A 22,282-nucleotide genomic window follows, 5' to 3' on the forward strand; every position below is an offset into this window, starting at 1 on the left:
ATAAATAGAAAAAGTGAGACAATCTCTCAAGGAGATCACACTCTAATTGGAGGAGATAACACATAAAAGAAATGCCTGCTGCAGAACAAATAAAAAGTCCCAGAAGTCTTAAGGGTGCAGCAGGGAGGCAAATGGAAAGGTCTATATATCCTTGGATTATATCTTTAGGTCATAGGACAGGGTACAGAGAGAAGGCAGATGGTAAATCTACCATCTCACTAGAAAGAAAAGAGTACATGTCTCCCATTTCATTTAAGTTATGTAGATAGTCAAGCAGCTTGAAGGGGGACTCAGGTAAGGGGTTGCTGTGTTTGTCCTTCATTTTTGAAGAGGACCATGACATCAGGGAATGATGACATGACTTGCAGTTGACTTTGATTTGAGTGAGGGAGGGCTGTGCAAGGTCACCAACCTCACCTTCTCCTCCAGAGCCATTGGGATCCAGTGGTCAGATATTCATCAGGATGACTGGAGATGGCCCAGGATACAGTGGGAGACCCTGGCCCTTTTTAGTAGCCTTTTTTAGGTACTCACTTAGGGTGAGGTAACATCCATTCAGTGAATAGGTCTCTTTAAGATGTGAGTCAGGGGATGGCCCCTTTAATTAGGAAAAAGAAAGGACAAAAATCAAGCTGGAAAGGGAAGACCCTTAGGTCTTCCAAAGAGAAACAGTTACCACTGAAATTCACACTAAGCCAGGGGGGCCCAAATATAGCATTCAGTGGATCTTGGGCAGGCAAGGGGAGAAAGTAAAAGAAAGGCAAGAGAAGATTTGAACTTAAAACTAAAAGTAGCATAGATTTCTGAGTATCAGTGGCAAAGGGACTGAACTGAAGTAACAAGAGAGGAGCAAAGGTGTATCATCTCCTCCTCTTCCTGGCCTGGTACATCAAGGACATCTCAGAAAGTGTGAATAGAGATGTGGTGACTGTTGGAGAGAATAATGGAGAGATTTCCATTAGAGTAGACTGATAAAAAAGAGTATACATATTTAAGGCAAAATTATGATATTCAGGTCAAAGACAATGAGGATACAAGAAGTCATAATAGAATATGAGGGCAGAAAAGGATGTGGCTTATGGAAAGAAAGGGTTGAGGTAAATAGAGATGGGAGGTAGAAAGAGGAAAGGACATTCCCTTCAGGAGATGGAATGAAGTCAATGGAAGGAAAAATTTAATTCAGTTCAATGTGGTTCAACAAGCATTTATTAAGTACCTAACATGTACCAGGGACTATGCTAGGAGCTGAGGATACAAAGACAAATTAGTCCCTGTCCTCAAAGATACACACAAAATAATTTGCAGGCATAGAGTACTTCTTGTCAGAAGAAATCAAGATAGGTTTCCAGTTATGAGGTGGCACCTGCGCTGAATTCTGAGCATTCTATGAAGTGAAGGAGAGGAGGAAGGAGATGGTGAAGGTAGATTCCCTTGTTTGGGGAACGTTGAGCAGGCAGGTTTGACTGGAATTTAAAGTTTATGAATCAAGGTCATGTGCAGCAAACCTGTACCTGTAATCAAAGTAAACTGAAGTTGGGAAAGTTGCAATAGGTTTTAAAAGTTGGACAGCTGAACTGATACTTCATCTTAGACACAAGAGGGAGCCCCTGGAGCTTCTTGGCTTCAGATCAGATGTGTACTTTAAGAATATCAACTTGGCGACTGTGTGGAGGAAGTACTAGAAAGGAGAAGGATGGAGGCAGAGAGCTGATCAGAAGGGGCAGGTGGTGAGGGTTGGAGGACACACATGTGAAACATACTTAAGGTTGAACTGACAAAACTTTAGCAAATGGCTAGAAATAAGAAGTGAAGGACAGATAAGAGTCCATAAAGTCAATAAACATTTATTACGAGCCTACTATCTACCAACCACTGTGCTAAATGCTAGAGATGCAAAGAAAGATAAAAGAAAGTGCTTGATCTAGCTCATGGTCTAATAGAGGAGACACATGGGAAGAACTACGTACAGACAAGATAGACACTGGCTACTTTAGAAATAACCATCAGAGGGAAGGCACTAGCCTTAAGCATTGGGAAAGGCTTCTTGTAGAAGGTAGAAATTTCGCGGGAGCTTGAAGAAAACCAGAGAAGCCAGGAGGCAGAAAGGAAGAAGAGCATGGAAGGGCGGCCAATAAAAGTATTCAGGGTTTGGGAGATGGAATAGCAGAGGAGCCAGTGTCATGGATAGCAGAGTGGGTAAAGCTGAGGGTAAAGGCGTAAGAAGATACACATAAGGTGGGTGATGGCAGGGGTGGGGTGGGGTGCGGAGGAGGTTATGAAGGGCTTTGAACCACCACACAGATTTTATATTTGATCCTGGGGTGAGAGGGACACTGGAGTTTATGGACTGGAGAGAAATGTGAGGCTGACATGGTCAAGGATGAAGTTTTGAACTTGGATGCCTAAAAAGATAGTGGTGCTCTCGATAGAGAAAACTTTTTATTTCTTATTAGGACTTATTTTGTAATAATATCATATTATTGATTCATTGATAAACATTCAGTTTAAATAGTTAAATTAAAATTCATAGAGTCATATGAATCTATCATTCATAAATAGATAAAATAATAATTTATTATTATTTATTATTAGGAAGAGAAGTAGATGGAGGGAGGCTGGTAAGAGGCTCTGGATATGTTGAGTCTGAGATGCTTACAGGTCATATCAGTTAAAGATGCCCAAAAAGGCACTTGTTGAAACAAAGGCTGGGGGGTTCAGGAGGGAGACTTGGACTAGATATATAGATCTGGGAGTCATCTACTTTGAGATAGAGTTGAATCCACAGAAGCTGATGAGATCCCTAAGAGAGAGAAAGAGTATGGAGAAAGAAGAGATGAGCTTCAGCATTCAACCATGCAATAGAGGGAGAAAAAGGGAAATAATCCTGCAAAAGGAACTGACAAGATACGATCAGTTGGATGGAAGAGCCATGAGAGAATAGTGACGTGAAAACCTAGGAAGAAAAGGGAGTCTAAGAGAAGGGTTGGTATACAGTAGGGGTATCAAATAAGTGCCTACTGTGTGCCAGGCACTACTGTGCTAAGTGCCTTACAAATTTGATCCTCACAACAACCCAAAGAGGTTAGTACTTTTAATTCAGCCCATTTTGCAGTTGAGGAAACTAAGGCAGACAGAGGCTGTGTCACTTGTTCAGTGTCATACAGCAAATAAATTTCTGTGGCTGGATTTGAACTACATCTTTTTTGAATACAGGATGAGTGCTGTATTCACTTTGCCACCTAGGTGGCATTAGATTTATGATGTATTATATAATTTTATGCCTATCCATTAGAATATTTTTATATACCTCAATTCATTTCGAGGCATAAACATTTAAATCTTAAATTTAAGATTCAAAATCTTAAAATTAAGATAACGTTCAAGGATATATAAAGGATATAAAGATAAACGGTCTTATCTTTCAAAGAGATGGGAATTTATTAGGAGGATGTATGTACACAAATAAGTATGGTACAAGGAAAACTGTCAAAGGAAAGAAGTAACACCCAGGAGAATCAGGGAAGGCTCCAGGGTGAAGGTGACCCCTTAGTGGGTCCTGGAAGGAAGATAAAGATTATAAAAGGCTGGGATGGAGGAGAAAGTGTCTTCCAGGTATACATTGCATCTATGCATGGAGGTGGAGCATAAAGTACAGGAAAGCACGGACTAATAAAATCCAGTTCAGTTAGACTATACCATTGACAAAGTATAGTGTCTGAAACAAAACTTCAAAGGTTGTACCTGAGAATCAGACTGTGGAGGGTATTACCTTCCAGGCTGAGAAGTATGTATTTTATTTTATGGACAATTGGCAAATATTTATAGCTTAGTTTTTGAGAATCTTTTCACTTTCTCCTCAGCTGAACTCATTTCACCTTCTCTCATGCCAGGCACCTGCCCACTGCTTTTTATCTTTGCTTAGTGTGTTGTCTTTTCCCATTCAATTGTAAGCCACTCAAGGGCAGGGACAGTTTCTTTACCCCCATAGCCTAGCACATAGTAGGCATATGATGAATAGTTACTAATATACACTGTGTTCAAAAGTAATAAAACTATATCTGTTAAAATGCAAACTTTTCACCAAATCAGAATAGCCTTATCTCATTCTCCTTTTTCCAATTCAGTGATATTTTACTTTAGAATTTATTTAAAAGACAAGATTTTTCTCCATTTCACAGGAAGAGGGGAAAAAAGCTTACATTGTTTTCCAATTCCATCTTAATTTACCTTATTTTTGGCTTGGTTTCCACCTTCTCACGTTGCTTTGCAGGTTTTTGTTTATTCATTTTGTCGTACATATCTGAAACGTTTTTAAAAGGAATCCATGGGGTATTTGGCTGCAGAAAGACATTTACATTCATTTGCTTTTCATTTTTAAAATGTAGGTATAACATATTTTTATAATTTCTAAGTTGATCTCCAATCATTAGTATGTAAAATGGAACTATTTACATAACTTATTTTTCAGAAATTTACATGTTGGTTTTTATTCTACTTGACAGTATTTTTGTAGCTTTCCCTGATCCTAGGCACCTTTTTCCTCATAGCCTTTCCCCTTACATGTAAACGTGCCCATTTCTGGGCAGCAGATGACATGAATGCAAACACATACAGGGCAGTTTAGGCACCAGAACTTCTTTGTCTTCTCTTCTCAAAGGGAACAAAATAAGCAGAGTTTACCTGAAACATACCCAGAGCTGCCAATTGCTGTTATTAGCCTAACTTGCCATGCCCATAAACCTTTTCTGACTCTTATCCTGGTCTTCCCTCAATATAATCTCTACACACTTCATAATTAAAATGGACAACTTTGTCCAAAGATGAGGGAAGGGAAGAGAATAAATGTTATACAGCAGCACCCACCATGTGCCTATGTGTTCTAAGTGGTTTCACAGATATTTCATTTGCTCCTCACAACAACTTTGGGAGGCAGGTGATATCATTACACCAATTTTACACACAGGTTAAGTGATTTGTACAGGATCACATTAGCGTATGAGGTCAGAGGACCATCTCCAGTCATCCTGATCTATATCTTGCCACTGGACCCAGATGGCTCCAGAGGAGAAAGTGAGGCTGGTGACTTTGCACAGACCTTCCTCATTTAAATCCAGTTCACTTGCATGTCATGACATCATGAGGAGGAGGAGGAGCCGCCCCACTGGGGGCTCAACGGGAACTGTTCAATTGGGCAACACAGAGCCTTCCTTCCTAACTGCTCTCCCTCCTCTCCTCTCCCTCCCCTCTCCCCTCTCTCCCCTCTCCCCTTCCCTTCCCCCTCTCCTTTCCCTTCCCTCTGTCCACATAGGACATCATACCTGTGTCTGCAGGTACTCTGCCCAAAGGAATGTAAATTATGATTGCTGAACTCCTACAAGATGTCTTGGGGTTTATGGGCTAGATTTCTTTCTTATGGACCATACCTTAAACCCAAATCATTTGGGCTCTCATTGATTGACCAACAGTAGGTGCCAGGCCAAGTCCCACTTACTCATGGTTTCGGCCCTGATTGGCTCAGAATGAATATAAATGGAAATAGTTTCTGTTTTGGCCAGAAACCCTGAGGTTCTTCCCCTCCCAGATTAATTTTTTTTTTTACTAGGTAGAAGAGGTCATTCTCTGCCTCATTTTTTACCTAGCCTTAATCACTGAGTGGGCATTGCCTCTGTCAAACTGTTAAAAGACCTTAGTTTAAAAAGGCCAAGGTCTCCTACTGCATCCAGGGCCATCTCCAGTCATCCTGATCTACATCTTGCCACTGGATCCAGATGGCTCCAGAGGAAAAGTGAGGCTGATGACTTTACACCCCTCCCTCACTTAAATCCAATTCACTTGTATGTCATAGCATCACCTCCCTAAGGTCATGGCTCTCTTCAAACAATGAAGTACAAACAACAACCACAAGTCTTGACTTCAGGTCTTTCTGACTCTGGGCCAGGGGCTCTTATCCATTGCCCTCTTCTGGTTTAGAGTAAATCTGAATTTCTCCCATTCTAAGAATATGTCTATAGGAATAATCAAGGCAACTTTGTAGTCCTAATTCCGTAAATCCTGAAATTCAGAGTTTATCTTTTAGGCTGTGAATACTATACTCTACCCCCTCCCAGGGGTGAAAAGAAGGTCAATCTTTACCCTATCCTTGAGAAGTTCAAGTATGCACCATGCTATGTACTCCTTGACCTCTTGATCCTCTTCCTGCTGATCCCATTCCAAAATCCAGTGGGGGATGACTGCCACCATCTGCCTTCTCAGATCAATCAATTAATGAATAAGCATTTAATAAGTACCTACTCTGTTCCAAGCACTGTGATAAACACTGGGGATACAAACACAAAGAGGGCAATAACTAATACTCTCAAGGATCTTATGAGTTATCAGAAGAGACAGCATGTCCATTCATAAGTATATCCAGTACAAAATGAAGGTGAAGAGGTCAAATACATGAGAGTCAGGAAGGAAAGGACTTAGTATCTGCAGGGATTACAAAAGGCTCCATGTTGAAAGTGCTGCTTGAGCAGTATCTTTCCAAAGGACGAGATGGGGGAATGGCCAATGTAAAAGTATGAAGGGAGAAGGGAGGTGGAGGGCTGTGAGAAATCAAGAGAATGCCAATTTGGCTGAATGATAGTGTGTAAATGGGAATAACGAGAGTGGGAAGTTAGGTTGGGATGAGGCTATAAAAGGCTTTGAAAGCTAAACAAAATCTGTATGCAGCAGATGAAATGGAGTGCAGAGATATTTGAGACAGGTAGACGAGTTAGACTGAAACGAGTTAGACTGGGTGAGAAGGGATGAAGACCAGGACAAAGGTGTTAACTTCATGAGGACAGAAAACAGAGAAGAGGCAGAGATGCTGTGGGTGTAGAAATGGCAAGAATTGGCAAATGACTGGATATGAGAACTGAGAGAGAATGAGAATTCAAGGTTGATGACTGAATTGGGATGCCTTCCACAGAAATAAAGAGTAAGTAGAAAGGTGGGTTTGGGAAGAAAGATAACGTTCTATTTTGGACATTCTGAGATTAAGATGTCTTCAGAAAATGACCAGTAGGTACAGTTATCCCCACATCGCAGGGGTTAGGGGTGCAGCATCCCTAGGATCCAGAAAATCCTCTTAAATAGTTTTGGCCCTCCCTTTATACCAGAGAAGAAGTCTGAACTCTTATGGTATCAAAGATAAAATATGTTGATATTATACAATAATATATATATATGTATATATTATACATTTCTGAGTTTCTAAACTTTTTCTGTGTCATCTGCTGGCCTTTGTCTGTTGTCTGTTGTCTGTGGTTTCTGCAAAATTCCACCAAAATTCCCAATTGATTTCTTATGCTGCCCCACAGTCTGTCAAAATCACAATGAGGAAAGTCACAATATGGGAGGGCTAACTGTAGTTCATGATGTGAGGGAAACTCAGAGAAGACAATATAGCTGGATATGTTGGCTTGTGAGTCCCCTGCGTAGAGATAATTAATTCAACAAATAGGACCTGATAAGGTCACTAAGCAGACAGGAAGAAGGTTGGAGAGGAGGAGACTAGGGCAGAGCTCCAAGAAACACCCACAACACGTGCATGGATGGGTGGAATCACCAGAAGGTAGTAATATCACAAAATTCCAGAGGAAAGGCTATGCAAGGGGAGAAGTGGTCAACAGTGTCAACTGCAGCAAAGACTTCAAAAATAATGAAGACTGAGCAAAGACTAGGCAATAAAGAGATCACTGGCGTCTTTGGAAAGAGCCATTTCAGTTGAGGGATGAGATCAGAAGCCAGATTAAGAGACAAGAGAAAGGGTAGATAGCTTTTTAAAAATAAGTTTGAGTGGAAAAGGGAGGAAAAATATAGGAATCTAGTTTGATAGGATAGTAGGGTCTACTGCAGGGTTTTTTTTTAAAGACTTGAGAATGTTTTAAGGCAAGAGGTAGAAACTAGTAGATAGGAGATTAAAGATAAAGGGGGGGATGATTGAGAGGAAAATATACTGGACATGAAGGGAGGGAGCACATGTAGAAAGGCTGTCCTTGGCAAGGGCCACCTTATTATCAGAGAATAGAATAAAGGAATCTAGAACACATTATTAAAGCATTTGTGTGCTTTTAGAAAAGGAAATGTAGACTGAGTTGATCAAGGGGCCTCTGATCAACTGCATCTGACCAGCTCCGTTGAGGAGATTGTAGAATGTAAGGGACAGGTAAAAGAGACAAGGAGATTTAAAGTCTTATTGCATTACTTCAGAATTGCCTTATTGTCTTATTTCAGAATTGGAACAATTGTATTTGCACTTATAAATGTGACACCCTTGTCAGATTGTGAATGGATCATCTTAAACCTTGGAAAGGATATGATACCTTGAACGTATCACAGAATGACTCATTTCTCAAAATGTACAGGGTGCAAAATTGGAAATGGCCCATTCACAGTGTATAAAGGAAATATTATATTTCTTTATTTCTTTAGGGGGTGTGCTAAAGTTCCTCTAGTAACCCTGGATGTGTAAGGCAGCTATCTATACACATCCCTGATGACCTTTAAATAGTAGACATGCCAGTTCTGTAGACATTGTCTCTAGGACATCATCTCTGGCAATCTAGAATACAGCCAACTAAGGAAAACCCCAGCCCTTAAAAGGGAATCATTTCTCACCTCTAGAGTTCACTCCTCTCCCTTGACCATCAGTAATGACACTTTGCAATGGAACAACTAATACTGTTGGTGATAACTAATGTGTGCAGAGAAAGAACCGAATTGTAGGGGGAGCAGGCTCAGAAATTTCAGCTGAATGACTTGCTAAGAAGCAGCAATATGAAGACATCATAAAAAGAAAAAAATATATTGAGGCCCTGGCCAGGCTAGAAAGACGAATCAGACAGAAAAGAATTAAAGCAAAAGGAAGTGTTATTCCTGAGTACAAAAAGTCAAATTCACAAATGCAGGTTAGAAAAACAGGCTCGAGGGGTGGAGCCAAGATGGCGGAGTAGAAAGACGCAAATACACATAGCTCCGAACCCACAACCCATACAACATCGGTATAAAGTAACTCACGGAGAATTCTGGAGCAGTGAGGCCACAGAACAGTGAAGAGAAGGAGATTTCTGTTCCAGAGAGACCTGCAAACCTCTCACAAAAGGTCCGTCGCGCTGCAGACGCAGAGCCCAGCCCAGCACAGACCTGCAGCAGCCTCGGCACCAAGAGGAACAGACCCAAGCAAGCTTCAGGGATGGGATCTCCAGCGGCCGCACAAGTCCCTCCACCCACAGGTGACGGGGGTTGGTGAGAGAGTCTCTTTGGCGGGTCAAGAGGGGAGTGGGGTGCCCCCATGGCTCGGGCCCCCTCGGGAGGCAGAGGCTGAGGGGTGGCAGTGGACCGGGGCTTCCAGGCGGGCAGGAGCCTGGATCCATTGTTGAAGGTCTGTGCATAAACCCCCTGAGGGAACTGAGACTGAGAGGTAACCCTGCCCTGACCTGACCATCTGAACTTAATCTCACACTGAATAGCAGCCCTGCCCCCGCCAAAAGCCCTGAGGCGGAAAGCAGCATTTGAATCTCAGACCCCAAATGCTGGCTGGGAGGATCAGGAGGCGAGGTGGGTGTGAGGAGAATATTCAGAGGTCAAGTCACTGGCTGGAAAAATGCCCAGAAAAGGGAAAAGAAATAAGACTATTGAAGGTTACTTTCTAGGTGAACAGGCATTTCCTCCCTGCCTTTCTGATGAGGAAGAACAATGCTTACCATCAGGCAAAGACACAGAAGGCAAGGCTTCTGTGTCCCAGCCCACCCAATGGGCTCAGGCCATGGAAGAGCTCAAAAAGAATTTTGAAAATCAAGTTAGAGAGGTGGAGGAAAAGCTGGGAAGAGAAATGAGAGACATGAAGTCAAAGTATGAACAACAAATCAGCACCCTGATAAAGGAGACCCAAAAAAATGTTGAAGAAAATAACACCTTGAAAAATAGGCTAACTCAATTGGCAAAAGAGGTTCAAGAAGCCAATGAGGAGAAGAATGCTTTCAAAAGCAGAATTAGCCAGATGGAAAAGGAGATTCAAAAGCTCACTGAAGAAAATAGTTCTTTCAAAATTAGAATGGCACAGATGGAGGCCAAGGACTTTGTGAGAAAGCAAGATATCACAATACAAAACCAAAAGAATGGAAAAATGGAAGATAATGTGAAATATCTCATTGGAAAAACAACTGACCTGGAAAATAGATCCAGGAGAGACAATTTAAAAATTATGGGACTACCTGAAAGCCATGATCAAAAAAAGAGCCTAGACAGCATCTTTCATGAAATTATCAAGGAAAACTGCCCTGAGATTCTAGAACCAGAGGGCAAAATAAATATTCAAGGAATCCACAAAACACCACTTGAAAGAGATCCAAAAAGAGAAACTCCTAGGAACATTGTGGCCAAATTCCAGAATTCCCAGGTGAAGGAGAAAATATTGCAAGCAGCTAGAAAGAAACAATTCAAGTATTGCGGAAATACAATCAGGATAACACAAGATCTAGCAGCTTCTACATTAAGGGATCAAAGGGCATGGAATAGGATATTCCAGAAGTCAAAGGAACTAGGACTAAAACCAAGAATCACCTACCCAGCAAAACTGAGTATAATACTTCAGGGGAAAAATTGGTCTTTCAATGAAATAGAGGATTTTCAAGCATTCTTGATGAAAAGACCAGAGCTAAAAAGAAAATTTGACTTTCAAACACAAGAATGAAGAGAACCAGGAAAAGGTGAACAGCAAAGAGAAGTCATAAGGGACTTACTAAAGTTGAACTGTTTACATTCCTACATGGAAAGACAATATTTGTAACTCTTGAAACTTTTCAGTATCTGGGTACTGGGTGGGATTACACACGCACACATGCACACACGCACACACACATAGAGACAGAGTGCACAGAGTGAATTGAAGAGGATGGGATCATATCTTAAAAAAAAAATGAAATCAAGCAGTGAGAGAGAAATATATAGGGAGGAGAAAGGGAGAAATTGAATGGGGCAAATTATCTCTCATAAAAGAGGCAAGCAAAAGACTCAGTGGAGGGATAAAGAGGGGAGGTAAGAGAAAAACATGAAGTCTACTCTCATCACATTCCACTAAAGGAAAGAATAAAATGCACACTGATTTTGGTATGAAAACCTATCTTACAATACAGGAAAGTGGGGTAAAAGGGGATAAGCAGGGTGGGGGGGATGACAGAAGGGAGGGCATGGGGAGGAGGGAGCAATTTGAGGTCGACACTCATGGGGAGGGATAGGATCAAAAGAGAATAGAAGTAATGGGGGACAGGATAGGATGGAGGGAAATATAGTTAGTCTTATACAATGCAACTATTATGGAAGTCATTTGCAAAACTACACAGATTTGGCCTATATGGAATTGCTTGCCTTCCAAAGGGAAGGGGTGGAGAGGGAGGGAGGTAAAGAAGTTGGAACTCAAAGTGTTAGGATCAACTGTCGAGTAATGTTCTTGCCGCTAGGAAACAAGAAATATAGGTAAAGGGGTATAGAAAGCTCTCTGGCCCTACAGGACAAAAGAGAAGACGGAGACAAGGGCAGAGAGGGATGATAGAAGAGAGAGCAGATTGGTCATAGGGGCAATTAGAATGCTTGGTGTTTGGGGGGGGAGGGGATAAAAGGGGAGAAAATTTGTAACCCAAAATTTTGTGAAAATGAATGTTAAAAGTTAAATAAATAAATGTAATATATATAAAAAAAAAGAAAAAAAAGAAAAGAAAAACAGGCTCCCAGTTGGCCAATACGAAAAAGTTCCAGTAACTTTAGAGTACGGTGAGCCCAACATAGGTCAACAATGTGACATAGCAGCCAAAAGAGGGAATGCTCTCCTAGGCTACATCACAAATGGCCCAGAGTTCAGTATTAGGCAGGTGATGATCCTGCTGTACGCAGCTAGACAAGTGAAATACTGAGTTCAGTTCTACGTGCTACATGTTAAGAAAGGTCACTAGTCAGCTGACGACCCAGAGGATAACAGCTAAGATAATGATGGGACTTGAGATCACATCAGAGGGAACAAATGAAGGAATATTTAGTCTGGAGAGAAAAGACTTTAAGGGCTATCACATGGAAAAGGGATTTGACATTTTTTCCCCTGGCTCCAAGGGCAGAACAAGAAACAAAATGGGAGAAATTGAAGCAAGCACATTTAGGCTTGAAATAAGGCAAAATTTCTTAACAGAGGTATCCAAAAATAGAATGGGCTGTCTTATTAGGTAGTAGATTCTCAGTGAGAAGTGATCAAACAGCTCCTACTTAAAGACTTGAAGTTGGAAATAATAGGAATGGGATTCTTAATCAGGCATGAGTTGGCCTAGATGGTTTCTTGCTCCGAAAAAAAGTGGGTTTTTAAAAAAATTTTTTTCATTCCTCTCATTATTATTATTTGTTTCAATGAAAAGGTTTCATAAAATTTCTAAGCTAATAAACTACTTTAAAAGTTAGTACCACACTATTAAGAATATTACCATTGTGTTAAATGCTAAACACAGGTACCACTAGTAACATAAATGTGATTAGAATAAGTATTTCTACAATTACTAGGAAAAAACCAAAAATGCCAGAAAAATGGAGTAAGTTAATCTAACAGATTGGCCCTGGGGGAAATGTTTTCCTTTATCTTCTCATCACTCTTATTTTTATGTATATTGAAACAAATTAAGATAAATCAAATAAAGCAGGAAAATCATAGTTAACTCTTGCCACTTCTAATTTAGGAAGATTACCAGCTACATTACAGTAGACTTTTTAGATTAAAGTACGTTTTCATACTTTAGTCTAAAGTTTCTCTTCTAAAATCTTGTGTTAAATTGTGAATTCAATAATAAGATACTATAAAATACTTTGAATGATACCAGTACTAATAATAAAAATTTTTAAAAAAGAAAAATTTCTTACTAATGAATGAATTTTGCCACTTTCATGATCTTTATCTTCAATATGCACATCCATCTTTCTTGCTATGAACTGCAAGGCATCTGAATCCATCGGTTTAAGGCGAATTCGAGAAGAAAGCCTTTTTTGGTGCACTTTCTTCTTTTTATCCATTTGACTTAAGTATCTTTGCTCCTAATGATAAAATTAGCTGATGAATATAAATCTCTTAAGCATGAATACATTCATAATTTTTTCAATACTCAAAAGTGGATATTTGTAATTTCTTAGTTTAACATGAAAAAATTTGTGGTTCACTCCAAATTTTACTTTCAGAAAGGTAGTATCAGTGAAAGAAAAAAAAATGAATTTTCACAGGATCAAAGATTTGGAGGGCTAGAAGATGTCTTAGAGGTTCCTACGTCTAAGTCCCTTGTTTTACAGATAAGGAAAAATGAGGCAAACAGAATTTCTTGGATAGGAGAATGTGTACAAAAAAACTTTCCAGAATATATTGTATTAACTTATAGTTACATAGTATTTTTAGGTTTATAAAAATATAGCTGGTAACTGACATTGGAAGTTCTACTCAAAACAGGGCTAGATCGTACCTCATTAAAATATTACTGACAAAATAACCTTTTAATGTCCATCTACCTTTCTTAATTGGGTGCCTGAAGCAGAATTTAAACTTGAGTTTTCTGGACCTCAGGTCTAGTGCTCTACTCAACATACAAATATCTTTGGAAGGGTAGCATAAGAAGTAGAAACTTAATAGTATTTCTGTCTAAAACTCAGAAATTTTAAAATCTATCCTGCCCTCACTCACGTCTTTGTTCTAAGGGATTTATGATATTTTGGAGAAACCATGACTTATACACAAAACAATTAGAAAAATAGATTATAATTGCACAAACAAGGAATAAATGCAATAAGGAGGTAATGAAGGAAACCATACACACCATTAATATTAGCAGAGACACACCAATATTGAAGTTAGGCCAGTTAATAATCCTACAATGTCCTTAAGTGTTTAAATGAAAGGAAGAGTCCCTTGGTGCAGCAAACTTCATTGTTGTCTTATTTTAAGAAATTGCCACAGATACCATCGACACTGAGGCAAGACTCTCCACCAGCAAAAAGGTTACGACTCAACGAAGGCTCAGATAATGGTTAGCATTTTTTATCAATAAAGTATTTTTAAACAAGATATGTACATTGGTTTGTTTTTTTAATATAATACTATTACATGCTTAATGACTACAGTGTAGTATAAATATAACCTTTGTATGTTATGGGAAACCAAAAATATTCATATGACTTGTTTTATTAAGATATTGCTTTATTGTTGTAGCCTGGAACAGAACCCTCAATATCTCCAAGGTATGCTTGCCTATATCTGGGAATAATTATGTAAAGGTGATCACTGAAGCATTTATCACCAAGGGAGAAAGTATCAAGACATAAGAAAAGAGATGTGAGGGCAGAACCTGGGGAATGGCCACATTTAGGGGATAGGAGGAGGAAAGAACAACGAGGGGCCAGAATTTGCTCAGCTGCTTGGAATATGTTACTCTTGACCTATAAAAGCAATGAACAATATATAATAAAACATCTATGGTAGCTCAGCAGCAAAGCCACAGCCTTTCCTAGACCCAGGAGGCTTCTAATTAAGGAGTATCAATGAGGTATGAAGAAAGTGAGTATAGTTCAATGTGATGGAAAACAAAAGGGAAAGAAACTTTATAAAGAGGCAGGGACAGTCAACCAAATCAAGTGCTGAAAACAGGAGAAGGGGAAATTAGAATAAAATAAAAGGATTTTGTATTTAGTAAGTAGGTCAAGACTAAGAAAAATGTTAAAGGCAATAAAACAGAGTTTTTAAACTGGGATAAGAATAAGAAATGAATAGGGCCATTACTTGAGAGAAATGATATATTGAAAAGACGTAACTACTCAACTCCAGCTTTGCCTAGGGTAGTATTGTTAGCTAAAGCTATTATTTAATGGAAAAGATCAGGTGTTGGGAGCTTACAAGGGTAATTATATTCCTCAATCCTACTGAGTAGAATGAATGAAAAAATGAACAAATGTTCAAAAAAGCATTTGTTAAGTACCTGCTATGTGCCAGGCACCTAGACTAGGGATGTAAAAATAATGTTATACAGTACCTGCCTTCAAGGAGCTTATATTCTAAACGGGAGAAACCTCACATAAAGGGGAGTAATGGTAATGGCTGTGGGAGGTTGAGTGGCGAATATGGCAATCAATTGGCTGGCCTTCTCAAGTGGCAATGATCATATTGGTTTGATTGCTGTTTCCAGATAAATGGCGAATGGGGAGATGTGCTCACAGGAACAGGGCTGATAATCAAGCTACTCAAGAAGGCAAGGCCTGATGGGAGGTGAAACATGATCTGAAACAGATGTTTTCAATCATTTTTTGTCACGTCCCCCTCTGCTCTACTCACACAGCCACTAACCCAGTTCAGGTACTCATTATTTTTCCCATGGATTATCGCAAAAGCCTCCTAACTGGTCTCCTTGCATCAAGCCTCTCCCCATCAATCCATCCTCCATACAGTTAACAAAGTGATTTTCCTAAAGTCTAAATCAGACCATGTCACCACAACTGTTCAATAAACTCCAGGGGTGCTTTATTAATAAAAACAAGACTTCACAGAACCCTTAAGGTTTGCCTAGTGTTTTACATATGTCATTATCTTCACAACAACCCTGGAAGGTAGGTGCTATTATTATCCCCATTTTAAAGATAAGGAAACTGAAGCAGACGGAAGTTAAATGACTTGCCCAGAGTTGGACACAGGATTTGAATTCAGATCTTCCTGAATCCCATTCCTGAATTCTTTACACTGCACCACTAAGCTGCTTGTTCTGTCTAGGATAAAACACAAACTCCTCTGTCTGGCATTTAATTAGCTCCACAACCAACTTCTTGTGTAATCTTTAATCACACAAATTGTTGATTATAAAGCCAAATGAACCTTTCTTGTTGTTCATTCTACATGGCACTCCATCCACTATCTCTCTACCTTGGCACAGGCTATCTATCCCTCATTCCTGGAATGCACTTTCTTTTCCGCTTCTACAGCTATGTGGGTACATATTGTCTCAGCCATTCAGATATAAGCACATCCTCTGAAGGGGACATTTTATTTTTGTCTACATCCCTACTTCTGCTCGTCAATGGAGTGAAAAGTTAGTTGCAAAGGTTCCAGAATACCAAGAAAACACAATTAAATGTCTGAATATTTAAAAGGTGGAAAAAGTATTTGTCAAATAAGCTTACATCTATTTCTGGAAATAAAATCCAGATTGAAATATTGAATGCTTGCCCTGTGATCACCTATAAAAATAGAACACTGAGCAGGAAAGTCATGGCAAAATAACCTTGCCCTAGTTACTAGACTAAAGGGCTACTAGAGCAAGGAAAATACAATCATGGGGTAGTTTGATTGTAACAAGGCATTTTAAAACATTTTAATCTATTCATATGAACATGATAGAAAACTATGAGCTTCATAATATCTAAATTAGATTAGATTCATAGCTGGTTTAAACAATCATTTGCAAGAAGCACTGATTAATGATTCAATATAAATCTAGGTCTCTGATGGTATATCTTTCAGCTCTTTCCTACTCAATATTTTTCTCAAAAGCTTGAATGAGGATATAGAAGCCACACAAAGCTAGGAGAGTTAGGATTGGTGAAGGAATCAGAGTGAAGGCTACAAAATTAGCTCACAATGCAAGAATCTTTGTCTGTACCTAATTAAATCTAAAACAAGATAAAATCTAACAGAGATTAGTGGAAAGTACTGCATTAAATTAAAAAAATCAATAGCTCACATACAGAAGAGGAAGAATCTAGCCTGATAGCAATTCATGTGAAAAAAGACCTAGAGATTTTATTGGATCACAAGATCAATAATCAACAGTGAGATGCAGAGGCTTAAAAAAAAGCTAAGGAAATCTCAGGCTAAATTAAAAAGAAATATAGAGTCCAAACTAGTCATCTCAGTACTCAGCTTTTACTTTGTAAACTATAAATATTTCAATGCATCTGTGATCTCACAGATGTGTACAACTCATCCAACATGGTAGATCTCAACCAATCTATAACTTTTCTCCCTTTCAGTGATCCTTGTCTGTGCCCTCCTAAAACCTTCTGAAGCAGTCATGTCAAATTCAAGTAGAAATGGGGGCCACTAATCTGTACATCAGAATCTCTGTGGGCTGCTTATTGACTTAGTTTTTAAAACACTATTATCCATGTTTTATTGTATTTTTGTTTACTTTGTTAAATACTTCCCAATTCCATTTTAATTTGGTTCAGGCTGCACTCCAGTGTTGTGGGCTGCATGTTGAATACCTCTGTTGTCAAACCAACAAGCTGCAGATCTTCTTTTACGTCTTTCATAACATTCTACAGTTCCCATGGTAGGCATCCAACTGGCCATCTGTTATCTCTCCTTCAGAGATTCTCTAGTTCCAGCACAAACTAACTGTTCCCCAAACTCCTCATGCTATCTCCCACACCCTTGCATTATCCATACCTAGAATACATTCACTCCTACCCTTGATTCTTTTAAGTCCTTAACTTCCTTCAAGGCTCAGTTTATGTGTAATATCCTAAGAGAAGCCTTTCTTTACTTTGTTTAAATTAGTGCACTCTCCCTCAACTCATATATACATATATGATCATATATGTATATGTGTCATGTGTATACATAGAGTGTAAATATAACATTTGAAAATCAATAAACTATATTTAGACATTCTAATAAACATAAAAATGTATTACAGTAAACTGTTGATATATAGATATATACATCTATAGCTAGATAGATTCTACATCTAGATAGATTGATGGATAGAAATGTTGGTAGAGAGGGAGCTGGGGATAAGTAGATAGGGAGAAATAGAAGATAGGTAGATAGATTAAATTAGATAGATATAGGTGGGCAGGTAGATGAATGCATGAATGGATGGATAAATGAACAGAAAAGATAGGTGGGTAGATAAATATAGACTGAGGCGATTTAAATTAGGTAGATTAGATAGGTATAGATAAATGAGACAAACAGATAGAGACAGACAGACAGACAGAGACAGACAGACAGACAGACAGAGAGATAGATAGATAGATAGATAGATAGATAGATAGATAGATAGACAGACAGACAGATAGATAGATTTGGAAAACTAGTATTCAAATGCTGACTCAGACTTGGTAGCTGGGCAACGCCTGGGCAAGTCAGTGAATCTTTTGTCTTCCTCAAGTTCCAGATCTATAAAATAGAAAATAATAGCACCTACCTCTCAGGGTTGTTGTGAGGACAAAATGAGATATTTGGAAAGTATTCAGTTAATATTACTATTATTAGTGTATATTCGTGTTCTTATATTATATCTCCCTAATAAAATTTAAGTTCCTTGAGGGCAGGGACTATTTCTTTTTCCCTTTTCTATCTCTGTATCCCCAGCCCCTAGCATTATACGTTGCCCTCTTTATTTTTCAAAGGGGTTGGGGGACGGGGGTAGAAAAAAACCTATGATTTTCCCGTCGTTGAAAATTCCTAGTAAAAGACAATTTCTCCTTCCACTGCAGATGGGCAGCCGCTCCGCGAGTTGTAGTCTTAGAGAAGTTAAATGACTTGCCCAGGGTCACAAAGTCTCGATGTGTCTGGGGACAGTCAGTACGGGGCTGACAAGGGAACACAGTGAGTACTTCCCAAATACTGGGTAACACGTCTAGAACGGATGACCCGCCTTCTCTACACGACTGTGTTGACAGTTACTTGTCCTACCCTAGAAAGCCGTAGCTGCCATCCCTCTTCGCTCCCCAAGGAGCGCTGTCCCCAACCCCTCATTATAGATAATTCACCTCTTTCAGGAACCAGAACTCAAAAACTTTGACCTTCCAAACTAGTCAGGGCTAAAGCAGCGAGAAATCGAGGCGGTGAGGCCGCCTTTCGTACAACCCTGACCCCCAGGCTCCGCCAGCCACCAGAGCTCAAAGTCGTCTCTGGAGACCACAGTCCACAACAAAGACCCTTCCCAGGAGACCCAGCGCTTGGAATGTGATGGGAGAGGGGCCCGAGGGGGTGACCTCACAGCCGCGGGTCCAAGCCACCGGCCCCAGGGCGTGCGTGAGCAGCTTGCGGCTGCTGGCCGCTCCTCATTGGGTGACCCTGGACCTTCCAGGCTCCTAGGGCGCTAAATATCACCGTGGTATAGGGTCTTACAGGGCGCAGGGGGAAAGGGAGAGAAGCGGCCAGTTTTGACCCCCCAGATAAAGAAACAAAGCTTCACGGAAGGGTAATGATTTGCTCAAGATCATGGTAAACTGAAACTCGAATCCAGCTCCTCGCACGTCAAAATCCCAAGGTTTTCTTTCCAAACTGATTTGTGGAGGGAGAGGTGGGATTCCCTTTGAAACGAGAGAAGCCAGTGAGGCCCTTGACCGCTCCCAAACTGGTAGCAAACTAAGCACACAACTAATTTTTCCTTTTATTTCGTTCATTACGTACATTTCAGGGAAGGAAAAGGCAGGAAAACCTGATGTAAATTTTGCTTCAAATACTTACTAGCCAAGTGACCTACGCAAGTCTCAGTCTTGGCTTCCTAGACTGTAAAATGGGAATGATACTAACACCGACTTCAAGATTGTTATTATGTTGCCTTGAGCAAGTCACTTAATGTCTCTCTGCTCAAGTTCCCTCCGGTATAAAATGAGAATAATACCCACTTTACAACCGGGTTGTTGTCAGTCTCAAACAAGGTGCCTTGTAAACCTTAAAAAGTTATGTAAATTTTAGCTGTCACTGAAGAGATCTCTTTCATCAATGTGGAGCGTGCCATTCAAGGATACAGTCAATAAAAATCAAGATGCATTTATTAAACATTGACTTTGTGCTAGGTTCCATACTAAATACTGGAGATACAAAGCAAGGCAAAAATAGCTCTTGCCCTTGAAATATTTACATTCTAGTGAGGAAGACGGCATGGAAATAAAAGCAAAACACGGAGTATCTTATGCATTTTTTATTCCATAGTACTCCAACACAGTCAACCTGCCCACACTAGTAAAAGTGGACTTGGACACCTGGCCAAGAGACAGCAAATAACTATGAGAAATGCTAGAGGGGATGTGGGAAAATTGGTACACAAATATATTATTGATGGAGCTGTGACCTAGTCCAACCATTCCGGAGAATGGCATACCCCTTGACCCAGAAATACAAGTAGAGCAAATATTGCTACTACCAAGGAGAGCAGAGAAAAAAGGGAAAAGATCTATACAGAGAAAAATACTTGTAGCAGCTCTTTTAGTATTGTGGTTGCCAATAACTGGAATCTGAGGGGAAGCCCATCAATTAGGGGAGGGGGGGATAGCTGAAAAAGTGATGGTATATGAATGGGATGCAATACTATTGTGCTATTAGAAATGAAAAAGGGGGTGGTTTCAGGAAAACCCGGGAAGACTTAAATAAACTGATGTAAAGTTAAACGAACAGAACAAGGAGAACAATTTACACAATAACTGGAATACTGACATTATTGAATATTGAATTGATGTTGAATATTGAATATTCAACTGTGAAAGACTTGGCAACTCATCAATACAATGATCCACCACATCCAAAGGACTCATGATGAAAAATGCTATCTACCTGAAAATAGAGAACTGATTAACTCAGAGTGCAGATTGAACCATATTTTTTCTTTATTTTTCTTGCTTAAAAAAAAAGAACATGGCTAATGTATATATTTATATGATTTCATATTATAATGGATATCACATTTCTTATCTTCTCAGTGGGTGGAAGGGGGTGGAGGTAGGGAGAAAATTTGGAAATGAACATAAAAATTAAATTGGCAGGGACTCTGTGAGTGAAGAGTCCAGAGTCTGTGTCCACTCTATGTATTCCACATATATGTGTGTATACACATGTGTGTACATGTGTATATATACATACATGTATATATATACACCCGTGTGTGTGTGTGTGTGTGTTGTTCAGTATCCTTATATTTCAAGTTTGAGCTCATTTTCCTAGGGACCTTCTGTATCTGCAGGAGGGAACATCTAACCTGGGTCAAGGGAATATTTTGTACCAACTACTTTAAGCAAGTCCCTTCTCTCCAGAGAAAAATTAACCACCTCTCCCTAGGTTTGAGCAGATGTTTTTAAACTTTTGTCCTTGCTATACTTTCTCAACAAATAGCCATTTGTAAGTTAATTAATATCAACTGATGAATCAATATTGGAGTAACACTCTTGATGGGGGCTCATGAGTGATGATGTTAAGAAACCTCAGACTCTTAGGGTTACCCTGCTATGATGTAACTCTAAGTGAAGTAGTCCTCCTCAGGAGACCCTAGTGCAAGTGGGGATTGGGAAAGTGAACCCAAAGGGAATGCTACAGAAGGACGGATTAAGGAGCAGAGATCTGAGGGCAGGGAAACTAATCATGAGGTTATTATACCACTCCAGTCAAGACCCAATGAAGGCTTAAATTAGGGTAAGGGTATAGGAGTAGAGAGAAGGAAATGTGTGAGGTGCTATAATGGTAGAATCAACAAGAGTTAGATGATTGGAATAATCAAGAGTTTTAATCAGTAGCAGAATTATATACATCAAATATTAACTAAAAGGGTTAAATGTAACAGTATAATGATGTGACTGACAAGAATTCAAAGGAAAAAAAAGGAAGCTTAATCACGTGATCAAGTGGATCTTTTCAAGCACCTACTATGCTAGGTGACCTAGTATAGTACACACAAAAAGATGTAGTTATTAAAAGACTGGATATTATGCAGTACCATAATAATTAAACCATCATTGAAGAGAGTTTTCCTGAAGATCCATTTACATAGCAACAACATAACTACAATAATTTTTTTGTGAAGTTCACAAATTTTATTTTTAAAAGGCATAGCCAGAAAGACTGCAAACATTATAAACTTGAGCATCCAGAGTTATTTTATCACCTATAAAGAAAATAAGGCCCTATATGATGTCCTTTAAATGAGGTTATGCAGAGAAAAGATACATTCTGTGGTTTTATGGTTGTGTTTTAAGTTGTATTATGTCTAATAAAATTCTGAGAAAAAATAAAATGAACTCAATAACTTTTTTAAATGTTCTAAATATAATATGAAATCCAATAGATCTAACTATAAGGATGAATACTTAGGAATCCAAACCAGACAACACAACACAAGTTGGAGAAAGACTAACTCAACTAAAAGAGAAAAAGATCTGGGAGTTGGCTGTAAGATGAACAAGTTAGAAAGATGAACTTTTAGAGGAAAAAAAAGCCAGCATTAAATTGAGACCTATTAAAAATTTTTGACCT

The 22,282-nt window shown here is 39.3% G+C and overlaps 1 protein-coding gene across 1 annotated transcript in view; it reads right to left on the reverse strand.

Moving 5' to 3' along the window:
• DNAH14 (dynein axonemal heavy chain 14) overlaps nt 1-19,017 on the reverse strand; it is a 404,178-nt gene extending 385,161 nt beyond the window's left edge. The window contains exons 1-3 of the mRNA XM_072647720.1: nt 18,805-19,017; nt 12,922-13,092; nt 4,228-4,337 (exon numbers count right to left, since the gene is read on the reverse strand). Coding sequence (XP_072503821.1) covers nt 4,228-4,337; nt 12,922-13,071 — 260 coding nt within the window. The 5' untranslated portion in view covers nt 13,072-13,092; nt 18,805-19,017. The remainder of the gene's footprint in view (nt 1-4,227; nt 4,338-12,921; nt 13,093-18,804) is intronic.
• Between the last annotated feature and the right edge of the window lie 3,265 nt (nt 19,018-22,282).

The sequence above is a fragment of the Notamacropus eugenii genome, chromosome 2, assembly GCF_028372415.1.
Source record: "Notamacropus eugenii isolate mMacEug1 chromosome 2, mMacEug1.pri_v2, whole genome shotgun sequence".
Taxonomy (NCBI): Eukaryota; Metazoa; Chordata; class Mammalia; order Diprotodontia; family Macropodidae; genus Notamacropus; species Notamacropus eugenii.